This window comes from Mugil cephalus, chromosome 4 (genome assembly GCF_022458985.1).
Source record: "Mugil cephalus isolate CIBA_MC_2020 chromosome 4, CIBA_Mcephalus_1.1, whole genome shotgun sequence".
Classification (NCBI taxonomy): domain Eukaryota; kingdom Metazoa; phylum Chordata; class Actinopteri; order Mugiliformes; family Mugilidae; genus Mugil; species Mugil cephalus.
In genome coordinates, this window is record NC_061773.1 from 7,572,896 (window position 1) to 7,596,458 (window position 23,563).

The 23,563-nt window shown below is 42.1% G+C and overlaps 2 protein-coding genes across 7 annotated transcripts; one reads left to right on the forward strand and one right to left on the reverse strand.

Moving 5' to 3' along the window:
* Positions 1 to 1,577: 1,577 nt before the first annotated feature.
* On the reverse strand, positions 1,578 to 13,681 carry znf362a (zinc finger protein 362a). Of its 5 annotated transcripts, none has more exons than XM_047582333.1 (9): positions 11,983 to 13,681; positions 7,655 to 7,718; positions 6,243 to 6,444; positions 5,857 to 5,982; positions 4,564 to 4,885; positions 3,615 to 3,839; positions 3,168 to 3,246; positions 2,906 to 3,064; positions 1,578 to 2,817 (listed from the first exon to the last, which is right to left on the reverse strand). In XM_047582333.1, exons 2-9 carry the CDS (start codon positions 7,715 to 7,717, stop codon positions 2,698 to 2,700), a joined length of 1,296 nt encoding a protein of 431 aa, XP_047438289.1. In that variant the 5' UTR covers position 7,718; positions 11,983 to 13,681; the 3' UTR covers positions 1,578 to 2,697. The 5 variants fall into 5 exon arrangements, with proteins under 5 accessions (XP_047438289.1, XP_047438284.1, XP_047438287.1 ...); XM_047582328.1 differs by having other exon boundaries at positions 6,243 to 6,483; positions 11,983 to 13,678; XM_047582331.1 differs by having other exon boundaries at positions 6,243 to 6,450; positions 11,983 to 13,677.
* Positions 7,829 to 20,096, forward strand: LOC125006370. 2 transcript variants are annotated; one of them, XM_047582335.1, is made up of 4 exons: positions 7,829 to 8,953; positions 16,226 to 16,381; positions 16,999 to 17,148; positions 18,382 to 20,096. In XM_047582335.1, exons 3-4 carry the CDS (start codon positions 17,001 to 17,003, stop codon positions 19,503 to 19,505), a joined length of 1,272 nt encoding a protein of 423 aa, XP_047438291.1. In that variant the 5' UTR covers positions 7,829 to 8,953; positions 16,226 to 16,381; positions 16,999 to 17,000; the 3' UTR covers positions 19,506 to 20,096. The 2 variants fall into 2 exon arrangements, with proteins under 2 accessions (XP_047438291.1, XP_047438290.1); XM_047582334.1 differs by lacking the exons at positions 7,829 to 8,953; positions 16,226 to 16,381 and having other exon boundaries at positions 16,493 to 17,148.
* Positions 20,097 to 23,563: the final 3,467 nt, after the last annotated feature.

Sequence of the window (23,563 nt, forward strand, 5' to 3'; positions counted from 1 at the left end):
TTGTCCTTGAACTCTTAAACGCAGTGAGCAAATAGCAGCAGGAAGGCAGTATGTGGAAGAACACACAAAACACATGCAGGTCATCAGAGACGGATAATAGATTAATTTTTCAGACTTTGAATTATTATTAAAATGTGTTGATTGAAGTCTGTGACGAGCAATGATTGTTTTGCTGGAAGTGCTAACAACTGCACTACATATCTTTTATCTGGACGGAATTAATCTGTTTAAGTCTTTTGTTCTCTCCTCTTCTCCTCCTCCCTTTGTTGCATCTTGAGAGAATTTGGGTTGTATTTGAGGCTATATAAATGAAACTAAAGCTACAAGAGCTTCAGAAGCCGTCTTCACAGAACCTGTTTTGAAGAACCACCATCTCAGATCAGATCTTTTTGTGATGCCTTTACATTTTCCACATTGAGGTCATTTGCTAACCTCTGTGGTTTCTAGATGTTAACTGCTGTTTTATAGCAGTGAGGCACAGGGATCATGGCCTCATGCTATGCGGGTGCTTCTCAGGAACAGCAGCAGGTAGCAATGTGAGACCAGGAAAGTGGTTCATCTTTCATCTTTTGACAATGCTGGAGTGCTTTAGGTACCTGTCCCACCGAAGCTTCTATGTCAGTTCTGGTGACGCTGGTTCTTCCTCAACACTTGTCCCTTGTGGAGTGCCCCAGGGATCTATTCTCAGACCAATCTTATTCTCCCTGTTCTTGCTTCCCTTAAACCACATCCTCAGGAAGAAGGGCATCTCATTTATTTTTATGCAGATGATTATACACAACTTTACCTGCCATTGAAACAAAAGTATTCCAACTGCCTAAAATCACTCCCCGTCTGTTTCAGGGCCATTACAAACTGGATGGCCTTAAATGTCCTAAATTTTAATTAAGGAAATTTAATCAATGTAAAAACGAAGTCATAATGTCCAGACCTAGTGGTGTATGTGACACTCCTCATATGGACTTCCATTCCCTCCTCCAATATGTAAAAGTCATTTTTCAAAACCTGGGTGTGAGTATAGATTGAGATTTTAAATTAGAAAAGCGTCAATTCAGTGGTTACGTCCAGTTTTCTTTCCAGTAGTTTTTATCCAATGTCTTCATCTTTAAGATTTTTAAAGGGTCATCCATGTTTTTATCTCATCCCGTCTTAGCTATTCAAATGAACTCTATGCTGGTGTTAGTCAGGGCTCTCTGTGCCGCTCATCTTTTAACAAGAACACCCAACCAAAGGCATATCTCCCTCACACTGGCCTCTCTTCACTGGCTCCCAGTACGTGTTAAGGATTAATTTTAAGATTAAGATTTTAAGATTTCAGTGTTTGCCTGTAAATCCCTAAATGGTCCGAATCCAGCATGTCTTTCTGAACTCCTACAACCATACGTCCCATTTACCCCGAAAAGGTGTATTTCAAGAAACTGACATTTAATTCATGAGTATTAATACGGTTGCTCAAAGAGCGTTGTTTTCTCTATCTTCATCTTGCTCTGTCACACCTGAATATCCTCTCCAGCCATGCAACATGATGAAGAGTTTCAGATTTGTTTATGCACATCCAGGAAAACTAAGGAGAAAGCTGTAATTATAGAACAATTTATTATAAAACGGGTTGACAGTTAATATAGCTTATTTACAGTATATACCATGCTAGGACATAAAAGACCAACATAAAGAGAAAAAACAGAATCAACCCTAGAGTTGTAACATAGATAAGGCTTAAATGCATACACAATGTCAAAATATTCTGTCAAATACCAGTGGAAAAAATATATTCATTGATACGCTAATCCTTGTTTTTTTTTAGGCAGTAACACAACCCTCTGTATGGCAGCTGCAGAAGGGCAACACTGCAAAATTTGTTTAAGATTTGAATTTGAAATATACACTTTTTTGAATTATTTAAAACACTGTTTGCCACACTGTGTCACAATTTAAATTCTGTGTTTTGTTTGTTTTTTTGATGGTTTGGAGGTGTTTTATTTATTAAACACCTTTTAACCGTGCTCATAATTTAGCACTTGACTATTACGGAATTGACTTAAGCATCTCAAACACTGTAAAAATACATGAATACATAATCACTCAACCCGGTGTGTGTGATGTTGGCAACAGGTTGAAAATGACTGTAATAAAAATGTTGACACATCATTAATGTGTGCATTATGGCCCCTTAATTGATGAACGTTGCAAACACTGACATGGGAAGTGGCACGATACACAATGAATACACGTTATATAAGCATCCACCTTTATGTTAACTTGGCCACCCATTAAATGGAAGACATTTTCTGATGCAAATATATTATTTGCAGAAGATTAAGTGAAGAAAGTAAACAATAAAAAAAAAGACACTGATCTGCAAAACACAAAAATGTTAGAAAGATTTTCCGTGTAGCTGCCTGGAGCAATACTTTTTGTCTGTTAAGTCACATAGAAAAAAGGAAAAAAACTTTTTTAGGCCCGTCATTTTCAGGCCTGAAAGTGCTGAGAAATCATCTTTGGATGTCCCCCGATAATACTATCTGGTCAGCAAGAAAGGAAAGGAGAACATACTCATTAAAAGCACCTCTTCTCAAAATACTGTCAATCTGGCACATTTCTCGAACCCGTTCATGGGTCGTGTGGTCCATCGAAGGACTAGAGAGGCGGGATCACAAGAGACGTCTCTGATGGGACAGCAGGAGACGGGTGAGGAGTTTAGATGAGGGAGATCCGTATAGGGATGGAGGGAGACTCTGTCCTGTGCTGAGGGGAGTGATGGGACATCACATGTTCCACCATTGTGTGTTTAGACATGTGCTTCATAAGATACGTCTCCTGGAATGAACAAGAGACAAACACAACGCATTTTAGCTATGACTTCTGCAGTTGCGTTAAGAGTTAAATATTGGTACTTGGAACTCACTGAGGTGTATGCCCTGCCACACATGCTGCAGCAGTAGGCCTTGGTGTTTTTGATGGCGTGTGCAGACAGGTGGATCTGCAGCGAGGCAGAGTCTGAATAGGCACGGTAACAGTTGGAGCATTTGAAGGGCTTGTCTTTGTTGTGCTGCCTCTGGTGAGACTTCAGCAGGAAAAAAAAAAAATAAGTCGTACAAAATGAGACATCTTCATACAGCCCACATTATGTCACAAAGCCAGTCGGCACAGTCAAAAACAATATTTACCTGCAGATTAGACAGCTGAGTAAAAGCTTTTTCACATCCCGGATGGGCGCATTTATAAGGCCGGTCGCCCGTGTGGATTCTGTAACAATGAGCCCACAGAAACAGGTTAGACAGGAAGCTTGTAAAAACTCAAATGTGGTAATTCAACACTTGAAGTAGCAAGAAATAAAACTCCCCAAACTCTTTCCTCCAAACCTTTCACATATCAAGAGTTTGTTTGTAGTTTTACATGTTTAACTTCAGCTCACACCGCCACATGTCAACACTATTTTGAAGGTTGGCTTTTATATAAAGTTGAGGTTTCTCATTAAGAAACTAGCAAATCATAGAGGATCCCACTGATGTATCACAGCAGAACGTACCGCCCTCACCGTAGTTTTGGTGGATTACAAAAATTTGACAAATCCAGTTGTTGCAAACACGCAGGAACAGTTTGAAATGTCAGACCTGGTGTGCTGCTGCAGGTGGGAGAGCTGGCGAAAACACTTCTCGCAGTAGGAGCAGCGGTAGGGTTTGACGCCCAAGTGTATGCGAAGGTGCTGAGCCAGGTAGGACGCGTTCGCAAAGGACTTCGTGCAGTGAGGGCACTTGTGAGCCTTCGCCTCTGTGTGCGTTTTGGAGTGAATCTGCATGTCTGACTTGGAGAAGAAGGTCAGCGGACACATCTTACACCTGCATCGAGGAGACAGCAACATCGATGGAGAACACACGTGAGGAAGATGCACCGAGAGAGGCAGCATGCAGAAGTTACTCGATAAGAGCAAGTGTGGCCCTATGAACCACCATTTCAAATGTATGTGTACTGGTCTTGTTATCCAGCAAAGACAGAATAACATTTATGATTCCTGAAGAGGAACAGGAACACAAAACATGGGTGGTATTATTGATACATAAGTAGTATTCATAAAGACTTCACACCTTATTAAGACTTTTTGATGAAAATACTTCACTGTTGTTAGTATTGCTTGAGGTGCTTAAGCACTGTCTCGTTATGTTGCTTCAACTTGCAGTGATGGACAACGTGTTTTTTTTTTTAGTTGTTCCTAAACCATTTCTGTGTGTGTCTGTGTCAGGCTGCATCCTGCTGGGGATGGCTGCTGCCATCAAGGAGTGTCATTGCCATGGGGTGGGGGTGTCTGGTCTGGTCTAGGTGGGTGCTACATGTCTAAGTAACATCAGGTCCAAAAGTTTCCTTCTCTTGTCAGTGGTTTTAATGTTATGCCACATTGGTGTAGATGTTACAGCTGTCTTTGCCATATTGAGTTCTGTTCCATTCTCTTCTGTAGATTAAATCACTGTATTCGAATTTGAAACCTGCTGTATCTACCGATGTCTGCGTTTACATAAACAAGTCATGAGTCACAGCCTGTACAAACGTGGTTAGTAAAAGTATTACCTGTAGGTTTTCCCTTCTTTTGTAGCAATTGTGACGCAGGACTGGTCGTTGGCAAGGATCGGATAGGGCACAACTAAAAGAGAAGACCCATTCTCTGCCTTGATCTTCTTACGCCCTCGGTCAACCTTTGGAGGTGGGCCAAGGAGCCCCACAAGGCCCCCATTGTTTTTCCCATGGTCCATCCCATGGCAGCCAGCTAACCCTGAGATGAGGTGAGGGGTGGGAGCCCCGCCCAGCCGGCTGTGGCTGCTTGAGGTGGGTGTGGTGGGGGTGATGATCTCTGAGGTGTTAAGGTTGCCTGTTCGGGACGCCAGTGCCACACCTGATGGGGTGATGATAAGTTGATTAGATTTGAGTCTTTATTCATTTAGATTAGAGGGGTTATGACATCACAGGGAGGATAATGCTATGTGTGATATGTGTAATGTGTGTTATTACATAAACAGATTTGAGACATGTGCCAGAATGACCTTCAAAGCAACAGTGTATATACTGTGTATGCAAGAATTGTTTCCCATTTAACTGTTTCCATTGCTAGAAAGGTAGATGTCTGGCACCAGGTTAGGTATATATCTGCCGTATTGTTAAACATTACCTCTTGCCATAAATATGTCAGTAGGACACTAATGGAAGTGGCTGTCAATGTTTGTCAGGTGAGAAGACTTTGAACTGACACACCCAACAGAACATCACAGATTATGGAGATTGCAATTACTGACTCAGTTGTGCACTGCGGTTTTGTAATCGATGCTATTAATACATCATGTGCATTTTAACCTCCTGAGACCTGAGCTTTCTATTCTACAAGTGCTATTTAAATGTTTGCGTATTTATGTGTGGCTTTAAGCCGAGGTCTATGCAAAATTCCGTTATGTTCTCATAATGACAATAACGACTCTTGAATCTTGAATCTTTAGTTTGATATATTTCTCTGAAGTATTTGGTTTGGTTTTTGGAAAAAAATATTCTCATGTAGACATGGGAATTATTTTGCTGTATATTATAATAAAGTCACCAATATGTAACAAAGACAGAATTGCAAATAATGAATTCCCAACGTCCACAAACGAGTATTTGCTGATTAGATATTAGTTAGATAGCTAGTTAGAACTCGACACTATTTGCTAGATTTGTTTCGTTAATAAACATAAAAATCAGCATCATGTTTCTACACTAACTAGCACATAATTACGATGATAAAAGTTTAAATGATAAGATGCCACAAACCTAAAACATTCCCATACTAGGAAATGAAATGAATGAGCGACATCCCGCTGAGGTTTATGTGGTTACCTGAGACGTGGTTTGTCCTGGAAGGATGATCAATGAGTTGACGCAGGTGCCAGTCCTCCCAAAGTCCCCTGGCTTTTATAGCTGCCTTATCATCCAGATTCAGGTTTACATCTCCTAGAATACGACCTGTAAATAATTCCACGACATCATAAACTCATTTGGCCAGTTCGTTGGAACACACTGGAGAAAACTAAAATCCATTCAAACGACAGTCCTGCACTAAATCTTATGTCCATGAACATATGTTTATTGTGTTGTATCGACACGCTTGTATTATTTTGGCCATTCCAGTTTAGTCAGAAAGCCAGGCTGAATAGTAGAAACACGTTCAGTTTAACTGCATCACAAACAACATGTGTGGGCCGTGGAGGATGAGGTGAGCTTACCTGTGACTGAGCTGGAGGCTGGGCGGGCGTGCAGGGCGATATCAGGCTGAGAGGGGCTGTGGCTGTGGAGAACCTGCATCTGCTGGGTTTTGGACATCCCGTGCTGGCCGCCTTCCACCTGGCCGGGCGGAGCCAGCAAGGGCTGTTGGGATGGGGCTGAAGCAGGGGCCAGGTGTGGAGGCCTAATCTTCTCTGCCATCAGCTGTTCCTTGATTTTATTGATCAAGACTAGGTTATCCAGCTTTCAGCCAGGAAGCAACATTTGTGACAAGAGAACAGCCATCGTCAGTTCAGTTAGTGTCAGTTTATGACGCAACGGTTCCCTCAAGTGGCTGATACCTGACATTGTAGCCAGGACCAAAGAACCAATGTGTGAACTATATGAGACTTTTCATTCTTAGATTTGTCTCATTAAAATCATTTTAGAGTTATTATTCATTTTTAGAGACTTATTGTAAGACTGTAATATCCAGAAATTCAGGAAAAAATGTATCAAAAAAAAAAATCATCAAATCACAGGTTGTCAATTTAAGAAATATGCTTTCCCTTTTTTCTTTTACTTTTTTGCCATATCTCTGTGCTAACGTTAGACTACCTCGGCATTAACACTGGGGGAAAGGGCAAGCCTGGTTCTGTCCAAAGGTAAAGGCAACTTGTCACCTCTCTTTTGAATGAACAACTGGAGGTTATGTGTCTATTTCTTTTCTTAGCCAGACAGCTGTCGCCTCTCGATGTTAGCTGCCTGCCCCACTCATTAGACAAGGAACTAGCAAGATGGCGACGGCTCTTGACGCCTGCATTGAGCTTCAAAACCGCTACTCAGAGATCCTATGTGTGACGTCACAAGGCCTTATTCTATTTTTATACAGTGCAGATGAATCTATGATTAAATATATTTCTGTGGTGTATGTCGTGGTTGTGTCATGTTAAAGCTTTAGAGGTGCTCCTGGATAGCAACGGGCTAGTTATTTCCCCTGTCTGAATGCTAAGCTAACTGCTCCAGTTTTAATGGACTAAGATCTTGTCATCCAACTCTCTACAAAAGAAAAGCATGTTTTTTTAACATCAAGCTATGCATTTGTACTGTGACTAAATTTATAAAATAATGGTAGGTCTTGCTTTGTTCAACCTGTAACTAAGCTAAGCTAAACAGTTGTCTGAAGCTTCATTTGTAGTGGATCAATATATATATATTTAAGCTTTGGACAGAGACAGACTAGTTGTTTCATGGTAAGGCTAAGTAAGTTAACTAAGCACATTTAGTAGACAGCCCTCTGACAAAAACAACTATTTTTTTAAATGCCAAAAAATTAATTTGGACTGGGAATTATTTTAAATAATAATAATGACTTTGTTAATTGTGATCATTGTATAGCCTGACATTAACATCTACAGAAACAAGTGTCACTCACCTGGCCGGGCATTGTAGGAGGTGGAGGCCAAAAGTATGGATTGTTGAAGCGGGGTTCAGCCATCCTGAAATATAAAATCAAAGAGGGTCATAAACAGGATGAAGTCCACTTTAACTGACATGTAAGCTACTGGCCATATATGTACTGTCAAAGTTGTAAGAGTGTTTAGGCTTTTGACCCCTCAAATCAGGGGGGTCAAACTAATTTTAGTTCAGGGGCCACACACAGTCCAGTGTAATCTCAGACGGGCTGCACCAGTAACATAATAGCGCCTATAAATAACAACAACTTGAGATATTTCTGTTTGTCTTAGTGCAAAGAAGAACAAGAAATGTATGAAAATACATTTAATGTACCACCTGAAATTTCTTAACAAAGGACCATTTCTGGCACATTGCTGCCACCTGCTGTTTAGTTCTGAGTGTCAGTGACGTCTACAGCTCTTACTAAAACAGTGCGACCCCTAGTGGAGAAATTATGAATAGCAGTCACTTTTATTGAAAATTTGCAGCTAATGTTCATCCCATGGGCCAGACTGGACCCTCTGGACTGTATGTTTGACACCCCTGTCATACACTGAACAATCTTTACCATAGACAGATCACCACTGTTTAAATATGTAGGTGTGTGACATACGGTGTTTATTCAGCTGTCAGTTGAAGATGAGGTCAAGAACCACTGTTAAACTGTATTTGTCAAAGCGTGTCCTCTGTATTTGTGTGTGGAACTGTTGTTCATGTAGAAAAACTGTGGTGAGGCAGCAGCTGACTGTTTGAGAAATGTTCACGGTCTTGTGATTTTTTTTCAGAGACATTTTGTTCTCCTGCTTTCCCAAAAGTGCAAGAGGAGGATGTTTCTCAGTTGCCACGGTGAGTGAAGTTGGCAAGAGTTTTTTTTTCTTTTTTCTTTTTTTTTCTTTTTCTAAAGGAGCATGCATATGTTAGTAATGTCGGTATCTTTTGGGGGGATTTTCAACCACCCGTCTGCGTGATGGGCATGCTGCCTGAGAGATAGGCTCCTCACATGACTACAACAGCTAGTCAGGAAACTCTGTGAAACGTTTATCAGAGAAAACAGAAACGTTACAAGTGATGTGGCTTAGATCCTAATCTGCCGCTCACTGTCTCCTCCTTGACACATGAGGCCCAGTTCGGTTGAGAGTCTGATGGGAAACAGGGTGAACTTCACATTCTCACTTCAGAGCACAGCAAGGCCTGAATGACTTAGCCAGCGTCAAAGGTGTCAAAAGACTATAGGTATGGAATACCTTTGATGAAGATGCGGCACAGAAACCACATTGTAAGTGTTATACCAGTTAATCTTAAACTCTATATTTTCAGGCTGAAAATAAAACACAATGCGTGATCAGGTTACTTTTCCATAGCCTGTGTTTGACCAGACGTATGAACACGCTCCTATTTTTAAGGCAGAAAGAGTAACTCACTGTTCAAGTTGTGATCTGAAGGCCTTTCTTTCCATAACTTCTTCTTTCAACCCTGTATGAATTTCTCTTTAAAACATTTTGCGTTGCATGCTTTGGCACACTTCTCCATTCCTAAGTCTGTTTGGATTAGCAGAGGCATAACACAGTCCACGTCTGTGAGCCAAGAGAAACAAAACCGATACGTCGAGGGGTACGAGCGTACACTACGCCCCGCAAAATATTTCTCTAATGATGCCAGCGGGGATCAGTTTCGCTTCCTGGAGGATTTCTGCCTCAAGGGAGCAGGAGTTTGACGGCCGCTGGACATCTTTGTGTCACTTTCAGAGATGTCGAGCTTAACTGAGACAACATGTCGTAGCAGCAACGTACTATTATACGTGGTGCACAGTGCCTGCACATTGTTGCGTTTGCTGATATGAGTTTCCTTCAGATTACACTAAGTTCTTCCAGTCAGTAGGTTAATTTTAAAACCTATAGAGACAAGACTGGTTGGATTTTATTTTTACAAGGACTTTATGCCAGAACATTTTTTAAAAGGGTTTTGTCAATAAATGCAGCTGAGTTTTAGAAGGTAATTCCAACAGGTAGGGAAAAGACTTACACAGCAGCTGACGAGCCCTGCATCTTCAACACAAGGATTTCCTGCACAGTATGCTCAATAATCAACAAATTGTTCATTAATGATCATTGATTTTTCAAAAGAAAAAATTCAGGAAAAACTCAAATGTGTAATTCTCCAGAGCTGAAGCTGACGCATTCCTGTCTACAACCCAAAGAGTTTCAGTTTACGTGACACCTGACAGAAACAAGCGCTAAATCGGGATAATCAAAACACTTATCTCATTTATAGTTGATTTCCTGATGTATGTCTAGTAAAATGTTGGACACTTAAAGCTCCGTTACTTTCAGTACTTGAAGTCATATATCAGACAAACTTCTGCTCTATTTTAACAACAGTTTGAATCCTAACAACATAAACCAATGTTTGGTCACAAGTAACAATCCTTTCTAATTTAGAGAATGAACGTTGTGACACATAACTTTATTAATAAATTGTTAAGTAAAGCTTTATAAATCCATGACATTCATTTCATTACTCAGATGTATTTTGGTATACAAACGTGATATGTAGTTTAATAAGGGAGGCTATTTTCCAGTGAAACCGATCATCAGGTAGGTTTTTAGTGAACACTAATCCACCCTAATATGACAGTCCTGCACTTAATTTGAGCTTTATGAAGGTTATGGTATTGAGCATTTGTTTAAAATAAGTGAGAAACATATTGATTCAGCTGTGTATAATTGAGCTGTATTGACACGATTCTATTATTCTGAAAACCCTGTTGTAGTCAGTGGGCTATTCTAAACATCAGAAACCTGTTTGTGTTTAATTCAATCCGGGTTAACACCACCACTCACTGCATCCTCCGAAATGTTCCTGCAGTTAAATTACCACCTTTCTTACGTTGTTTCAACACAACCTGAACATTGTATCAGTCATGGAGGAGGATTTAGTGCAGGACTTGCTTATTAGAATGGATTAATTTGCCTCGTGTACCTAATGAACTGACAGATGAGTGTAGGTCGCGGTGCTTTTTAGTGTCTCACAGGTTAATGTAGGTGAAACATCAAGATATGGGTCAGCTATGAGATATTTTCATAATTTCTGGGTGACTGGTCAAACTGTATGCGACCAAAGTCCTGTTCATTTTATAAATGTAGTGATAATAAAAAAATTGCATATAAAATAATATGCATGACCGGGTACTTGATGATTTTTGGAGTATTTACTAATGGATAACCACAAAGAGCAAAATGTGACACATCTACTCAAAATACAACAGATGATCACATCACATTAATGGCTTATAATGTAAACGATGCATTAATAAAAATTTGTTACAACTCATAAAGCTGTATTAATGATACCTTGTGAGAAAACGATGAGATGAGCCATGCCAATAATAATTCTGCAACAGCTGCTGACATGAGCTGAACCCTGATCTGTCTAAAATAATAATCGTGCAGATAGTTAGTGAGGGTCAGGTGCTACCACAGTGGTGTGCGGGTACCACGTCCTTTGCAGACAGCAAACTATTTTTAAACCTCAGTATTTCAGCTTCGCCACACACCGCTGCTCCGAGGTTGCCTTTAAAACGCAAAGTTGGGGTTAACTTTTCCTCCTTTGCCCGTGCCGCGCTGAATTATCCTCATATTGAACACCGAACGATAAAATAAAAAAAGGCACAGAAGCCGATCTTTGCATCTTGATCGGCGTTTAACGGGAGCATTTCCTCCAGAGAGAATAAAGGATCCTCCGCAGCGCCTCGCTCTGTCCTCCGCCTCTCCCACATTCTCAGACAGTTTATCAAAAAATTTCAGACAAAAGGAAAACAAAAATGGCAGCCTCGTCTTATTTTTATAAGCACTGGACGCCATATTCTGCAGATCCGAATATTATAAGCACCTAATTCTCCGGATGTGATTAAACGCTGCTGCGACGCGCCTCCTGCATGTGGCATATTTGCATTAAGCGTACCAATGATTGTTTACTTTGATTTGCAGGTTTGAATAGCCCGGCTTGCGGAGGAAAAAAAAACACACACACACCATGACACTTCCTACAACAATCATCATGCCTTTGCTGGACGCTCGGCAGCTGTTGAGCCATAAATCCAAACGTCGATGGCAACACTGACGCGTAATGAAAGCCTTTAGTTGCAGGATTGGCGAAAAAAAATCATTCTTAATCATTTTTACGCGCTGCAAATGCTGTTTTTTTAATTCCAACTTTTGCATGACTTAAATAGAAAGCGACGAGGACGGGCTGATAGAGAAAACGGCAAAACGAGGCAGAGAATTTGCAATTGAGAGGCCAACGTACCTGAACCAGCGAGAGAAGAAATATTTTATAAAGGATTAGACTCTTCTTTCTGCTTGCTCTCAGTCGGACTTCAAACCTTCCGGGTCGCCTGCTGTTCACTTCTGGGTGCTGCAGGCGAGGGGATTCGCTCGGTGTGAAAACGCTGCACTCAAACTGCTTTTTAACCCATTTTCTGGCTTCTATTAATTTGTCTGTTTTCTTGCAGATGTTGTGCTGTGCGCATTTGCTCTGCGTCATTAGATTAAACCGTGCATGTGCACGGGGACTTTTGTGTGAAACAAATAAGGATCCCTTTCTCGGTGTCATCACAGACAGCTCTCACTCATGCGCATACGTACAATTTAACTGTTTTATGTTTTTCTCCGGAGGGACACAAGTCTAGTTTGAAGTGTTAAAATGTGGGTATTGTTGCATTCAGGTGTCATATGTTCTATGATCCTGATAAAAGCTGCCCGCCTGTTCCAGACCACTGTGGTCATGTACAGTAAATATGAAGTGTAATCCTCTCAGCAGAAGCATGTCAGGCTGTTAATACGCTCTGTGCTTAGCTCAGCAGGAGATGGCAGTGCTGCCACAGCTTCAGCTGATGGTGAACATGCTGCCTTATTATAGCAGGGAACATATTCAAGAAGTAACCATCACTTTGCATGAGACAAGGGAAGTTATATAACCACGCGGGGTGCTTATTATGCAGTTAATAGATTTTCACAATGTTTGGTGTTTGTGAAATTGCAGTACCATGTTGTCATACACTGGTCTACAATTTACAATCTACAAAAAAAAAAAAAAAAAAAAAAAAAACATGAGATCATAGCATTTTTTGTTCGTGTCTGTGATATACAGGCATTTCTGAATTAAAAAAATATTGAAAGGATTAAATGTAATCCCAAAAGATTTATGCACCAATCTTCCACAACATTAAAACCACTGACAGGAGGAGAACATAACATCAACCATCTGGTCACAATGTAGTGTTCCGCTGGGAAACGTTTGTTGTGGATGTTTTTCGGACATGTGCCCACCCGCCTACGCCAGACCAGACACACCCCCACCCCACAGCAATGACACTCCTTGATGGCAGCAGCCATCCCCAGCAGGATGCAGCCTGACACAGACACACACACACACACAAACTGTTTAGGAACAACTCAAAACACATGAAAAACGGCACAAGGCGTTGACCTGGCCTCCAAACTCACTAGATGGATGATCCACAGAGGCCCCTCTCCTCAACACACAGGACCCCAAGGTCTCCACTGCCACTGGACACCCTCAGAAGACCCATGTCCATCCTCTGATGAGTCGCAACTGTTTTGGAGGCACAAGGGAGACCCACACAATATTAGGACGATCGTCATAATGTTATGCCTGATTGGTGCATCTGACTTCCTGCTGTACACTTAGTGCCTGACATTTAAAACTCCACTGCTTTCAAGACTAGAAAGCCTCCCGATTCAAAGGCAGGAAACCATTTTAACTCGCCAACAGCACATCAACACATCAGTGCCTAGCATCACTTCTGAATGCTGCCATACACAAGGGTTTATGTGTTTTTTAGTCAGAAACTGTGAATGTTGCCACGACATCAGCAGTAACACAAACCTCAATAGATCCTCAATAATGACCACACAGTTGAACAAGCACTCACAAGAATATAAATATCTAAAAAATACATATAATACCAGCTTCGCGGTGGTGGGATTTATTGCACGACTGCATTAGATTAACTCATGTAAGCCTAATAAACTAGAAACTGTGTTCAGCAGACTGTTGATTGTTTTTGACATGTATAACAGGTCAGAAAAATGAGGGCTCAGACAAATGAGTGTTTAACATGGACAATTCTTCCCTACACCAACACCCGCATTCAAATTTATATCAAAATATCCATGCAGGATGCAAATCTCTTTTTGATTCCAGCTCATATCTTCAACATGACAGGAAACAGATAATACACCCTTATATCAGAGATTTATTATCTAATCACCTGGTTTCTCTGGGAGGCATTACCTTGGCTTCCAGTACAACAGTGAAAAACCTTGGTGTTATATTTGACCAGGATATGTCTTTTAATTCTCGCATAAAGCAGGCGACCAGGACTGCTTTCTTTCACCCTCGTAATATCATCAAAATTAGCAACATCCTTTCTCAGCGTGATGCTGAAAAACTAGTTCATGCATTGTGTCTTCCAGGCTGGATGATTGTAACTCATTACTGTCTGGCCGTCCAAATAGCTCTTTAAAAAGCCTCCAATTGATTCAAAATGCTGCAGCGAGAGCACTGACAGGAATTAGCAAGAGAGATCATATAACTCCAGTTTTAGCTTCACTTCATTGGCTCCCTTCAAAATCTAGAATTGAATTTAAAATCTTTCTTCTTACATACAAGGCCCTTAAAGGCCTAGCTCCATCATATCTGAAAGAAATCATAGTACCATATCATCACAGATCGCTACGATCTCGAAGTGCAGGACTACTTCCTGTAGTTTCAAAAAGTAGAATGGGAGGTAGAGCCTTCAGCTATCAGGCTCCTCTCTTGTGGAACCAGCTCCCAGTTTGGGTTTGGGAGGCGAACACCGTCTCTGCTTTTAAAGTCAGAGTCAAGACTTTCCTTTTTCACAAAGCTGGACTGCTGCTATAGTCCTAGGCTGCTGGGGACGATGCACATGTCCTATACTTTCTCTTCTCTGGCACCCAGCTCCTGTCCTCTAATTCTCAGGGTTTCTTTTCTGTTACTAACTGCCATGTCTTCCTCTTTCTCCTGCCATCCCCCTCCATCTTCTTGCGAGGGTCTCTGGCCTGGAGTGCTGAATATCTGTATGTCAGACCTGTGGAGCTCCATAAACTACATCTGTTGTCGTGGTCTCATCAACCTGCCCCAGTCTTCATGGCCTCCTCCAGTTGTCCACTCCTACCAGGAAGAACAATTCTCCAACCTGCCCATGATTCCTCTTATACTCTCAAACTGACATAAACTCACATAAGATCATCAGCTCTATCTTGTATTATTAGATTCTACGCGTTTCCTTCAGTCCGATATACGTATCTGTGACAGAAGTTTGTTTATCTTGTTTCTCCTGCTCTTCTCTTTTTTCTCTTTTATGTCTCTACCTGACTGGCTTTAGGTAGATGGGTCCCTCCATATGAGCTGGGTTCTGCTCAAGGTTTCTTCTTCTTTTTTTTTTCTTTTTTTTTCCCACCGTTGCGTTCAGGCTTGCTCTGGAGGTTTCAGGCTGTTTTTTTTTTTTAAACTTAACCTTTCAAAAAATATGTCAAGATGAATGAGACGCTAAAGTCTAAAACCTAGGAAAAAATATTGCTTAGTCAGTTGCCGCAGTCAGAGTAGTCACTGTTGTGTTACCTCATTAGGATACCAGGTAGTGAATTCTCAGACATTTATTTAAAGTTTTAACACACATGGAATGACTTTCCAATCTCAGCTCTTGACAAAGTCTCGAGTACTCAGATGATACATGATGCATGTAGAATTTAAAAGCTCCAGGGCAGCTATACAACTGAGCTTATGTTGTCAACTGTCATCATCATGTGTGGTTTAAACCAAATGTAATAATTTATTTGTTATTTATTTCTGCCACTCGTTTAATCTATGGGGTGTTCTGAAGCATGTTCTCTAAGTTCCCTTTTAACATGAGGTACAGTGACAGTACCTGACATAATAAGAGGTCTGTTAGGATGTAATCAGGCAGGTAATGAAGCAGTTTCCCCAGGTGGCCCTTGCGCATGAATAATGCACAAAACAAGTCCCTTCTGTTGCTTAAAGAGGACCGTCCTGTCTGTAATAATAGCTGCTGGATACTAATGAATCAATTGTCATTTGTGATTCACAAATTGGATTTGAGTTGAGTTGGATTGAAATAGAAAACGAGAAATGAATAGTATTCCTGTAGATTGCATTTTGCTGATCATTAGGATAAAGCATTAGGTCATTCACAGCCTAATCCTGCTTATAAACATCCCTCATGAGGGTATTTACTGCAGCCTCACACATAATGTACTTTAATTTGTAACAGAATTATTCTGTACATCCCCTCTGAAAATAAGAAATCTACCATCCATACAGGATGTCCTGAATATCGACAGATTTCTCTTTACACACACTCGCACACGCACAAATGCTTTGCATCTCTCTGTGTTAGTTAGCTAGTCGCTTGTCAGACTGGTTTTCACGTCTGCACAAACACTGCCACACCCTCTGACAAGCACACGTTCTCTCACCTCCACAGGCCAGGTGCAAGGAGCGCAGAGTGGGGACAGGCGAGAGGGAGTAGAGGGGCAGTCATTATCCCCGTGGGGGTGGAGCAAAGGGGGAGGTGAAGAAAGCGGATGAGGCATTTGAAGCTCATATTGACATGCCGCTCTGTAGCTTCCCGTGAGCTCAGGTAAGAACTCACATGGTTGTTGTTTTTATTATTATTATTATTATTATTATTATTATTATTATTTGATCGTGATCTAACTTTCTCTGTTTCATATGTTTTTCTTATTTACATACCATGTGTGACCATGTGATTCAAGACACAAGACACAAGTTGAACCAGTCTGATTGCACTGTGTCATTAGGTTGACAGATATGCAACATGCAGGTCGTAGCAACACAGCTTGTGAAACACAAGTCTAGATTTTCACTTGGCACACATTTAATCCACTGCTGATGATAATTACCTTGTTGTTATTATCATTATCAGTTTTAATATAATGAATGTTGACAGATGCAGACAGATGACATTATTCCTGAACCTTCTCATTTTGATCAACTGTAAACAGCTGTCTGGTCCAGGGTTCATTTCTAATGTACACAGTGGAATATTGATCTGGATGTGTGGGGCAGAAGTTTAATGATTGAGGGAGTTTTTAATGCTGCAGAGGGTGTAGAAGCATTTAGCATAGCTGTTGTAGGTTGTCTGAAGAGTGCCTGGCATTCCTGAGCTCCTCCACCCTGAGGCAAAAACACAACACGTCTTAGATATGTTGACCCGCATGAGTTGTTCTGTTGCAGCCATGGATGGTGTGTTGGAAGAAGCTGCGGTGTTGTGTGCATGTAAACTGGTCGGCAGCCTCCTGGTCCTGCCCTCGCTGGCCGCCTCCTACAGTCCGGTCAGCTTCTGCTCCTGCTGCCTTCTGATCTTCACCGACTTCCTGGTCACAGGTGAGGGCACGACCGGGTGGATGCAACTGCTCGCCCCAGGGCTCTAATCCGGTGTTGGTTGTTTTCGTTCTGAAGAACTCACACAGCTCTGTCAGACAAGCTGGAGATTGAGATTCTCACTGATGTGAAAGTATTACATTCTGAGCAAAAGCATTGACGATATGTTTGCAGCAAAGGTTGCAGAAATAAGGTAGCACTAGTAAAAACAAAGGTTTCAAATTTAAAAGTCTGGTGGTTTAACCTCTCACCTTGCTGCAGGCACTGACGTGCAGGTGCACCAGTTTTTAATGTATTCATACTGCAGAGCAGGGAGATGCTGCGACTCTTTGCATGATACATGCATTGTTTGTTGTTCTTTTTAGCCGGCACGGCTGTGTGAGTGATGGTGAGTGAGGCCGTGTTTACGTTTGCCGCTCAGAGCACGGCTGCATTTCTGCTCCAGTCTGTGGTCCATGGCTAGGTCTCCATAGAAACGAAAAGCCGTCAGTTTTCTCATTGGACAAGTTGCAACTCATTTATTATTAGTGCACGGAGATCGCAGGCAAATACATCGGCTTTGCGCAAATCCAACATGAGCAGGTCTAAGCGACTCTAATAACTCAGTCTCAAATTCAAAGTGTGGGGGGCCATTGATCTGAAATAACGTACAAGAGCATCATTCTCATTTCGGATGGAAAACAATCAAAGTAACTGGCAGCTGTCGTAGCTGAACGTAAAAAATGTACTCAATAGAAACAAAAAGTTGTATAAACTCAAACATGTATGCACAGCGGATACCCACCACTAGATCTGAACAGAATTTATATGGAGTGCTATTTAACACTAATAAATAGGTTAAAGTGGACCACGTTGAAATATGTTTTATCCGAGAGCTGAGACAATTAGTGGGTTAACAATATGACTGCAACAAAGCAAATTATCGAGTAGTTCCTGCTTCTCAGAACGTGAGGATTTGCTGCTTTTCTGTGGATGTGGCCATAGATAAATACTGATGTTTGTCAGACACCTCATTGACTAAACAATCAAATGTTTAACAGATTTATCAGCAACACAGAGATCACAGTGATCCTGGAACTGACTATGCTTAGACCCGGCCTCTTTGTTTGCTTTTTGCTCAAGAGCTGTGGACTGTGTTGCATTATTATGAAAAGGACAGGATTGATAGGAGGAGCTACTAACTGTTCTTCCTCTATCTAAACAAATTGATTAAATCTTTGTTTTGTGCTCCTGCAGTCTTTCTGAGTTTCCTCCACATCTTTGAGTCCTGGCTGACTGAACTGACCCCGCAAGGCGACGCGATCGCCCTGCGCTTCCTGCTCTTTCTCAGCCGCACCTACGGCGCGGTGCTGCTGCTGACCACACCTCTGATTGCCGTGGAGACTCTGATCAGAGTGCTTTGGCCTCGCGTCGTCATCACCGGCGGGACAGCGAGTCAGGCGGACGGCCCTGATGGACAGAGGTGTTATGTCGTGGAAAGGGAAGAGGAAGAGGATGGCACCCATCCGGAAAAAGACAAGAGGGTGTCTCACGTAGTCAGCTACCTCTGCTGCTTGTCGGTGTGGGTCGTCGTCGCCCTAAATGTCAAGTGGCGATGGAGGATGGAGGAAGAGTGGACTGCTGCCTGTTTGCACACGACCAACTCACTTATCAAATGTCTGCCCAACTTGTTCAGCCCCGTGCCCAGTGCTATGAACCCCTGCTGGGGCATGGCCTTCCTCTTCTTCCTCCTGCTCCTAGTGAGCAGCAGTGCAGGCCTGCAGAGACGACACAAGGCTGCTGCGCAGGCGGAGGCGGAGGCGGCGCCGGCAGATAAAGACGCAGCTCACAGTAAAGGTGAAATTTGTTACTTTCAGGACCTGGAGTCACTGTTGTCTGCAGCATTCAGACACGTGAATCCTGGGATTTCAGCATCAGAGCTAGTACAGTGTGTTGACCCAGAGAAAACAGAGAGCAGCTGCAGCGTTCCCAGCCAATATTCCTGGAACAGCGTGCAGATGTCGGCGTGTCGCCATGGCGACTTTGGCCTCGTCTCCCCAGAGTGTTTGTCTGGAAGGAGAGGAGGACAGGAGCACGAAAGGACAAAGAGAGGTATACCTCTGACATTTATCACAGAGGAACACGTGGACTCACAATACAGGAGCCGGTGTGGGTGGCGACAGAGGGGCTTTCCCTGCCAGGGGGCGAAGGTAATGATAGGGTTCGTGTGTGTGCTCTCCATTTTTGTGCTGCCTCTCAACCTCAGCGTGAATATTCTTTTGATCAGGACTTTAGAGACCATGCTGGAGCAGTGCATCGAATCTTTAACCTCGTCTCCAGCCGGAGACACATCGACCCCTTACAAGGGGACACTGGTTTAAGGCAGGACTCAAGGGAAGAAAAAACAAAGTGGATGAGTTTGCAATCATCAGATTGACATCAAAAGTGTACAGACATGCAGTCTACCTGTTAACACTGTTCAAATAGAGTGTAAATAAACAGCTCTGCGCAGCCATTCACATGTGAGAAATAGTATGTGGAAACTGCTGAAAGGTGCTGAGGAGGCAGGTTGAGGCGTGCTCGGTGGAGAGACACTAAACCCGGCTGGAACAGATGGCTGCGAGGCCTTCTTTCCCTGTGCAGAGCATTAGGATCAGCAACTATTTGTCATTGCACAAGGGGGTTACAAAGCAGACCCCGTCAACTTAAATAACACTGGTCCAGTGGCAGCCAGTTGTAGCATGAGGTCTGCCTACGCTGCGCCACATAACGGCTGCATGAAACTATGACTGACGAGTGACTGAAGGCTACAACATAGGCCGTTGTCTGTCTTTCCACTCTTTGGTGTGTTTTTTTCTGCTCCTCAGAGTAACTCGTGTACTGCACTTTAGTGCTGCTTTTACAGACAGCCACTGTTACTAACTTCTTCTGTGAAAATGTTATTTTTCGTAACATTAAACCTGTTCTTCTCAGACAAGACTTCCAGCTTTCTGTAAGTGGACAGCAACTCCACCAAAGACCTTGATTTAAATAAATGTCTCAGACGGGAAGAGGAACAAAAAGTGAATTCACATTTGCAGTTCTTACATAGTATCTTCTTTTTGTTTTAGATAATCACGCCAAAAAAGTGACAAAACTCGCCAGACACAGACTTTAAAATGCATTAGAAATGTATGAAAAGGAGGCTGTTCTGCTTCAATCAGCGACCAATCAGAAAATTGTATTTGTCGTTGCCAGTTGTTGCCCGTGTCAAAAATGCCAAGGCCTCTTTTTTCATCATTTTTGTTTTTCAATAGCTGCTTATTACGGTGGGGACTGGGAATCATGCATGACATTTGTTTTATGAATTGCGAACTTGGGAGCCCTGGTTTTACTGTGCTTTGTCTGGACGCACAAGTTGGAGGACAATATCGACACCACTCGTCCTCCACTTCGTCTAAATTTGTCCCCTAAATTGAATATAAAAGCAGCAGCCAGCAGCTAGTTACAGACTGGAAACAACAAGCCTGGACTTTTATTCCCCAAAGGTCAGTCTATAGTTGACATCTGAAGTACTGAGTGTATGTATGTAATTCTGTGCTACTGCTGTGTGGCGTGTTACTCCTGCCTGTCTATGATTCCTCCTTTATTCCACAAACAAAAACGAGATGTGGCTGATGTAACATCGATCAGCTACATCTTGTGTCTGTATCATTATCAGATTCTTTGTGTTTGCTTTAGCTGTTTGCAGGGAGTTATGCCTTGCCATTGTTTTCAGGCTTCATGCTTAAATTGCTACAAGAAACCGGTCGCTAACATGTTCGAGAGTCTCTTCTGGTTGCCTGGCTAGTTAATCCTGCTAAACTGTGGCTGCCTTCCTGTAGATTAGCTAAAAAAACTCAGCGACATAAGATGGAGATCAGTGAGCCTTAGAAAGATTTTATCATTTAATTCTATTCTTAATGCTAAGCTAGCAGCTAGTCTGTATCTTCAGATTCGTGCTTGAACCTTCTTATTTATTCAGCTCTTGAGAACAACAACAAAACAGCATATGTACTAAAAGCGTTTCTCTGAATCTGGCGAGATTCTAGCGTCAGTCCCTCAGAGGAGCTCAGCCATCGAGCACGATGAATACATTAACACGACAACAATACTTGATGAATTACTTTCAGTAACATGAGTTTTACGCGGTGCACAAAAACCTGAAACCCTGCTGCCTTGGCTTGATGGTCAACGTGCTCCTTTATCCGTCTCGTCATTTGACTCTGTGGCGGCTTTTATCCGTCTTTCACCTCCCAGCTGCTCTCCCTGTTCTTCTCCTCCACCTCGTACTGTGAATTTAATCAAACAGAATTTTATTTATTTATTTATTTAAAAGTGCTTCCTTAAAAGACACATAGCATGGGTACGTGGTTGTTGTTTTTCCACTTCAGGACCTTCACACCAGCTCGCTCGGTTTGATCCTATATGTACCACACAGAGAGATATATTACTATGAAAATTTAATGAAGAATGTAACAATACAAAAAAAAGAAAGAAAATCATTTGTAAAAGAGTCACGACTGCAGTAAAGACCCACAAGTTTTCAAAATCTCCCTGTCATTGCTGGAGGTGCTGTGTGATAATACCAGCAAACCACAAAATGCTGAGCCAGGTTTTCCTCCCCCCTTTTCTCAGCTGGTCTCGCTGTGAGCGTATCCACGGAGACTGGTATGAAAACAGGTAAGACGATACAAAGAAATACATTGTTGTGTAACTGGAGAAAAATTAATGTCAGCAAAAGTGACAAGTGTGTCGGGCCCGACCCCACTGAGCAGGGACACATGTCGACACCAGAGGGCACTAAGACACAACAGCAACGACCCGAGGCTGTGGAGCTCAGCAGATGTTTGATAGATGAGCTTTAGCATGAAACACGAGAGGAGACGACGAGGACTCGGGGAAACAGTATTAGGATCTAACATTTTTAGGTTGTCTCGTGTTTGATTGAGTCAGGGGGTGTGCACGCCTCTTCTTTCCATGCAGACTTCAAACTGCAGCGCACTGCTGTAAAAGTCCTGATGTACCCACAGCAAAATAATTGCTCCTAGCTCTCTGCTGACAACGGTGTGAACAGACAAAAGTTTAACAAGCGCTCTTTCTTTGTGCGTGTCTGAGGGTTGGAGTCTAAAAGAGGGCATGATGACATTCAGAGGGATGGCTGCTTCGCGCTTCCTCCTCTGTCATGAAGTTGTTGCTATTCAGTGCAGGGAGCTGTGCTCTGTGAGACGGGTTTGAAAAGATCAAGAAACTCTGAGTGGAGATCTCTCCGTTAAACTTTATTGCTTTAACAAGACGCCCACAAGTGATTTAAAAGCTCCCAGTCAGACCAGTAATCCTTCGGCTTCATCTACAATTCAATTATTTTGTCTCTGCTTTGATTTCAGAGTCAGGAGGGTACACTGTTCAGAGCTGGGCAGCTTTTGATTCTTTGGTGTCCAAAAGGAGATAAACTGTAAAAAAACTGGCATTCATGCGGATGTTACTTGGACACGTACCACCCACCTAGACCAGACCAACAACATCTTGTTACCAGACACCACAGGACACCCTAGGAAGGTCCATGTCCATTCCCTGATGAGTTACAACTGTTTTGGCACAAGAGAGACCTACACAATATTAGGAAGGTGGTCATAATGTTATGGCTGCTCAGTGTATATGAGTGTTATTGTGTATGGACACAAAAGACTCATTATATGGAAAACTTGGTGACCTTGTATACAGAGTTATTCATCTAGCTTTAAATCTGATGCCACTACTTCTTTTTTTCTATATATACCATGAGGTCAACTGGAGCAATAAAAGTCAACGCAGCAATGTGCGCGATCTCTAATAACCAATAAACACTTGTTTTCCAGCTAAAGTTTGTGTAGCGTTTCACATAGAAGCAACGAAAGAAGACTCTTTGTTCTGGAACAGGATGCAAACACTTGCAGACACAAGCAACGCCTCGAGGGGTGAAATCTGGAGTGACAGTTTTATAATTTTTGTGATTACATGCAAATGCACAATACCACGAACAACCCGGACATGTCTGTGGGAGAGAGGTTACAGGAAGCACGGTGGAGATGCAGTCATTATCCATTCATGTGTGCACCATAAAAACATTTAAAAAAAAAAACCAACAATCTCCAGATGGTTAATAACCATCACCTCCAAACGTGCTGACAGCATGAACAGGCAGCTGACGTTGATACTGCACAAAGGAGACCTACACCATATTATGTTTTATCTTTATGCTGCTATCGTTTCTATTTGTTTTGCTCCTGAGCCAAAGACCTGCCCGACTGTATTCAGTTGTTTTTCAGCGGACAATGACAATAAAAACTTCCTGTTCTTATTAGGAAGACGGTCATAATATTATGCTTGATTGGTGTAGTTAATATCGATTGTTTACCATGTAATGAGACGGTCTGAGCAA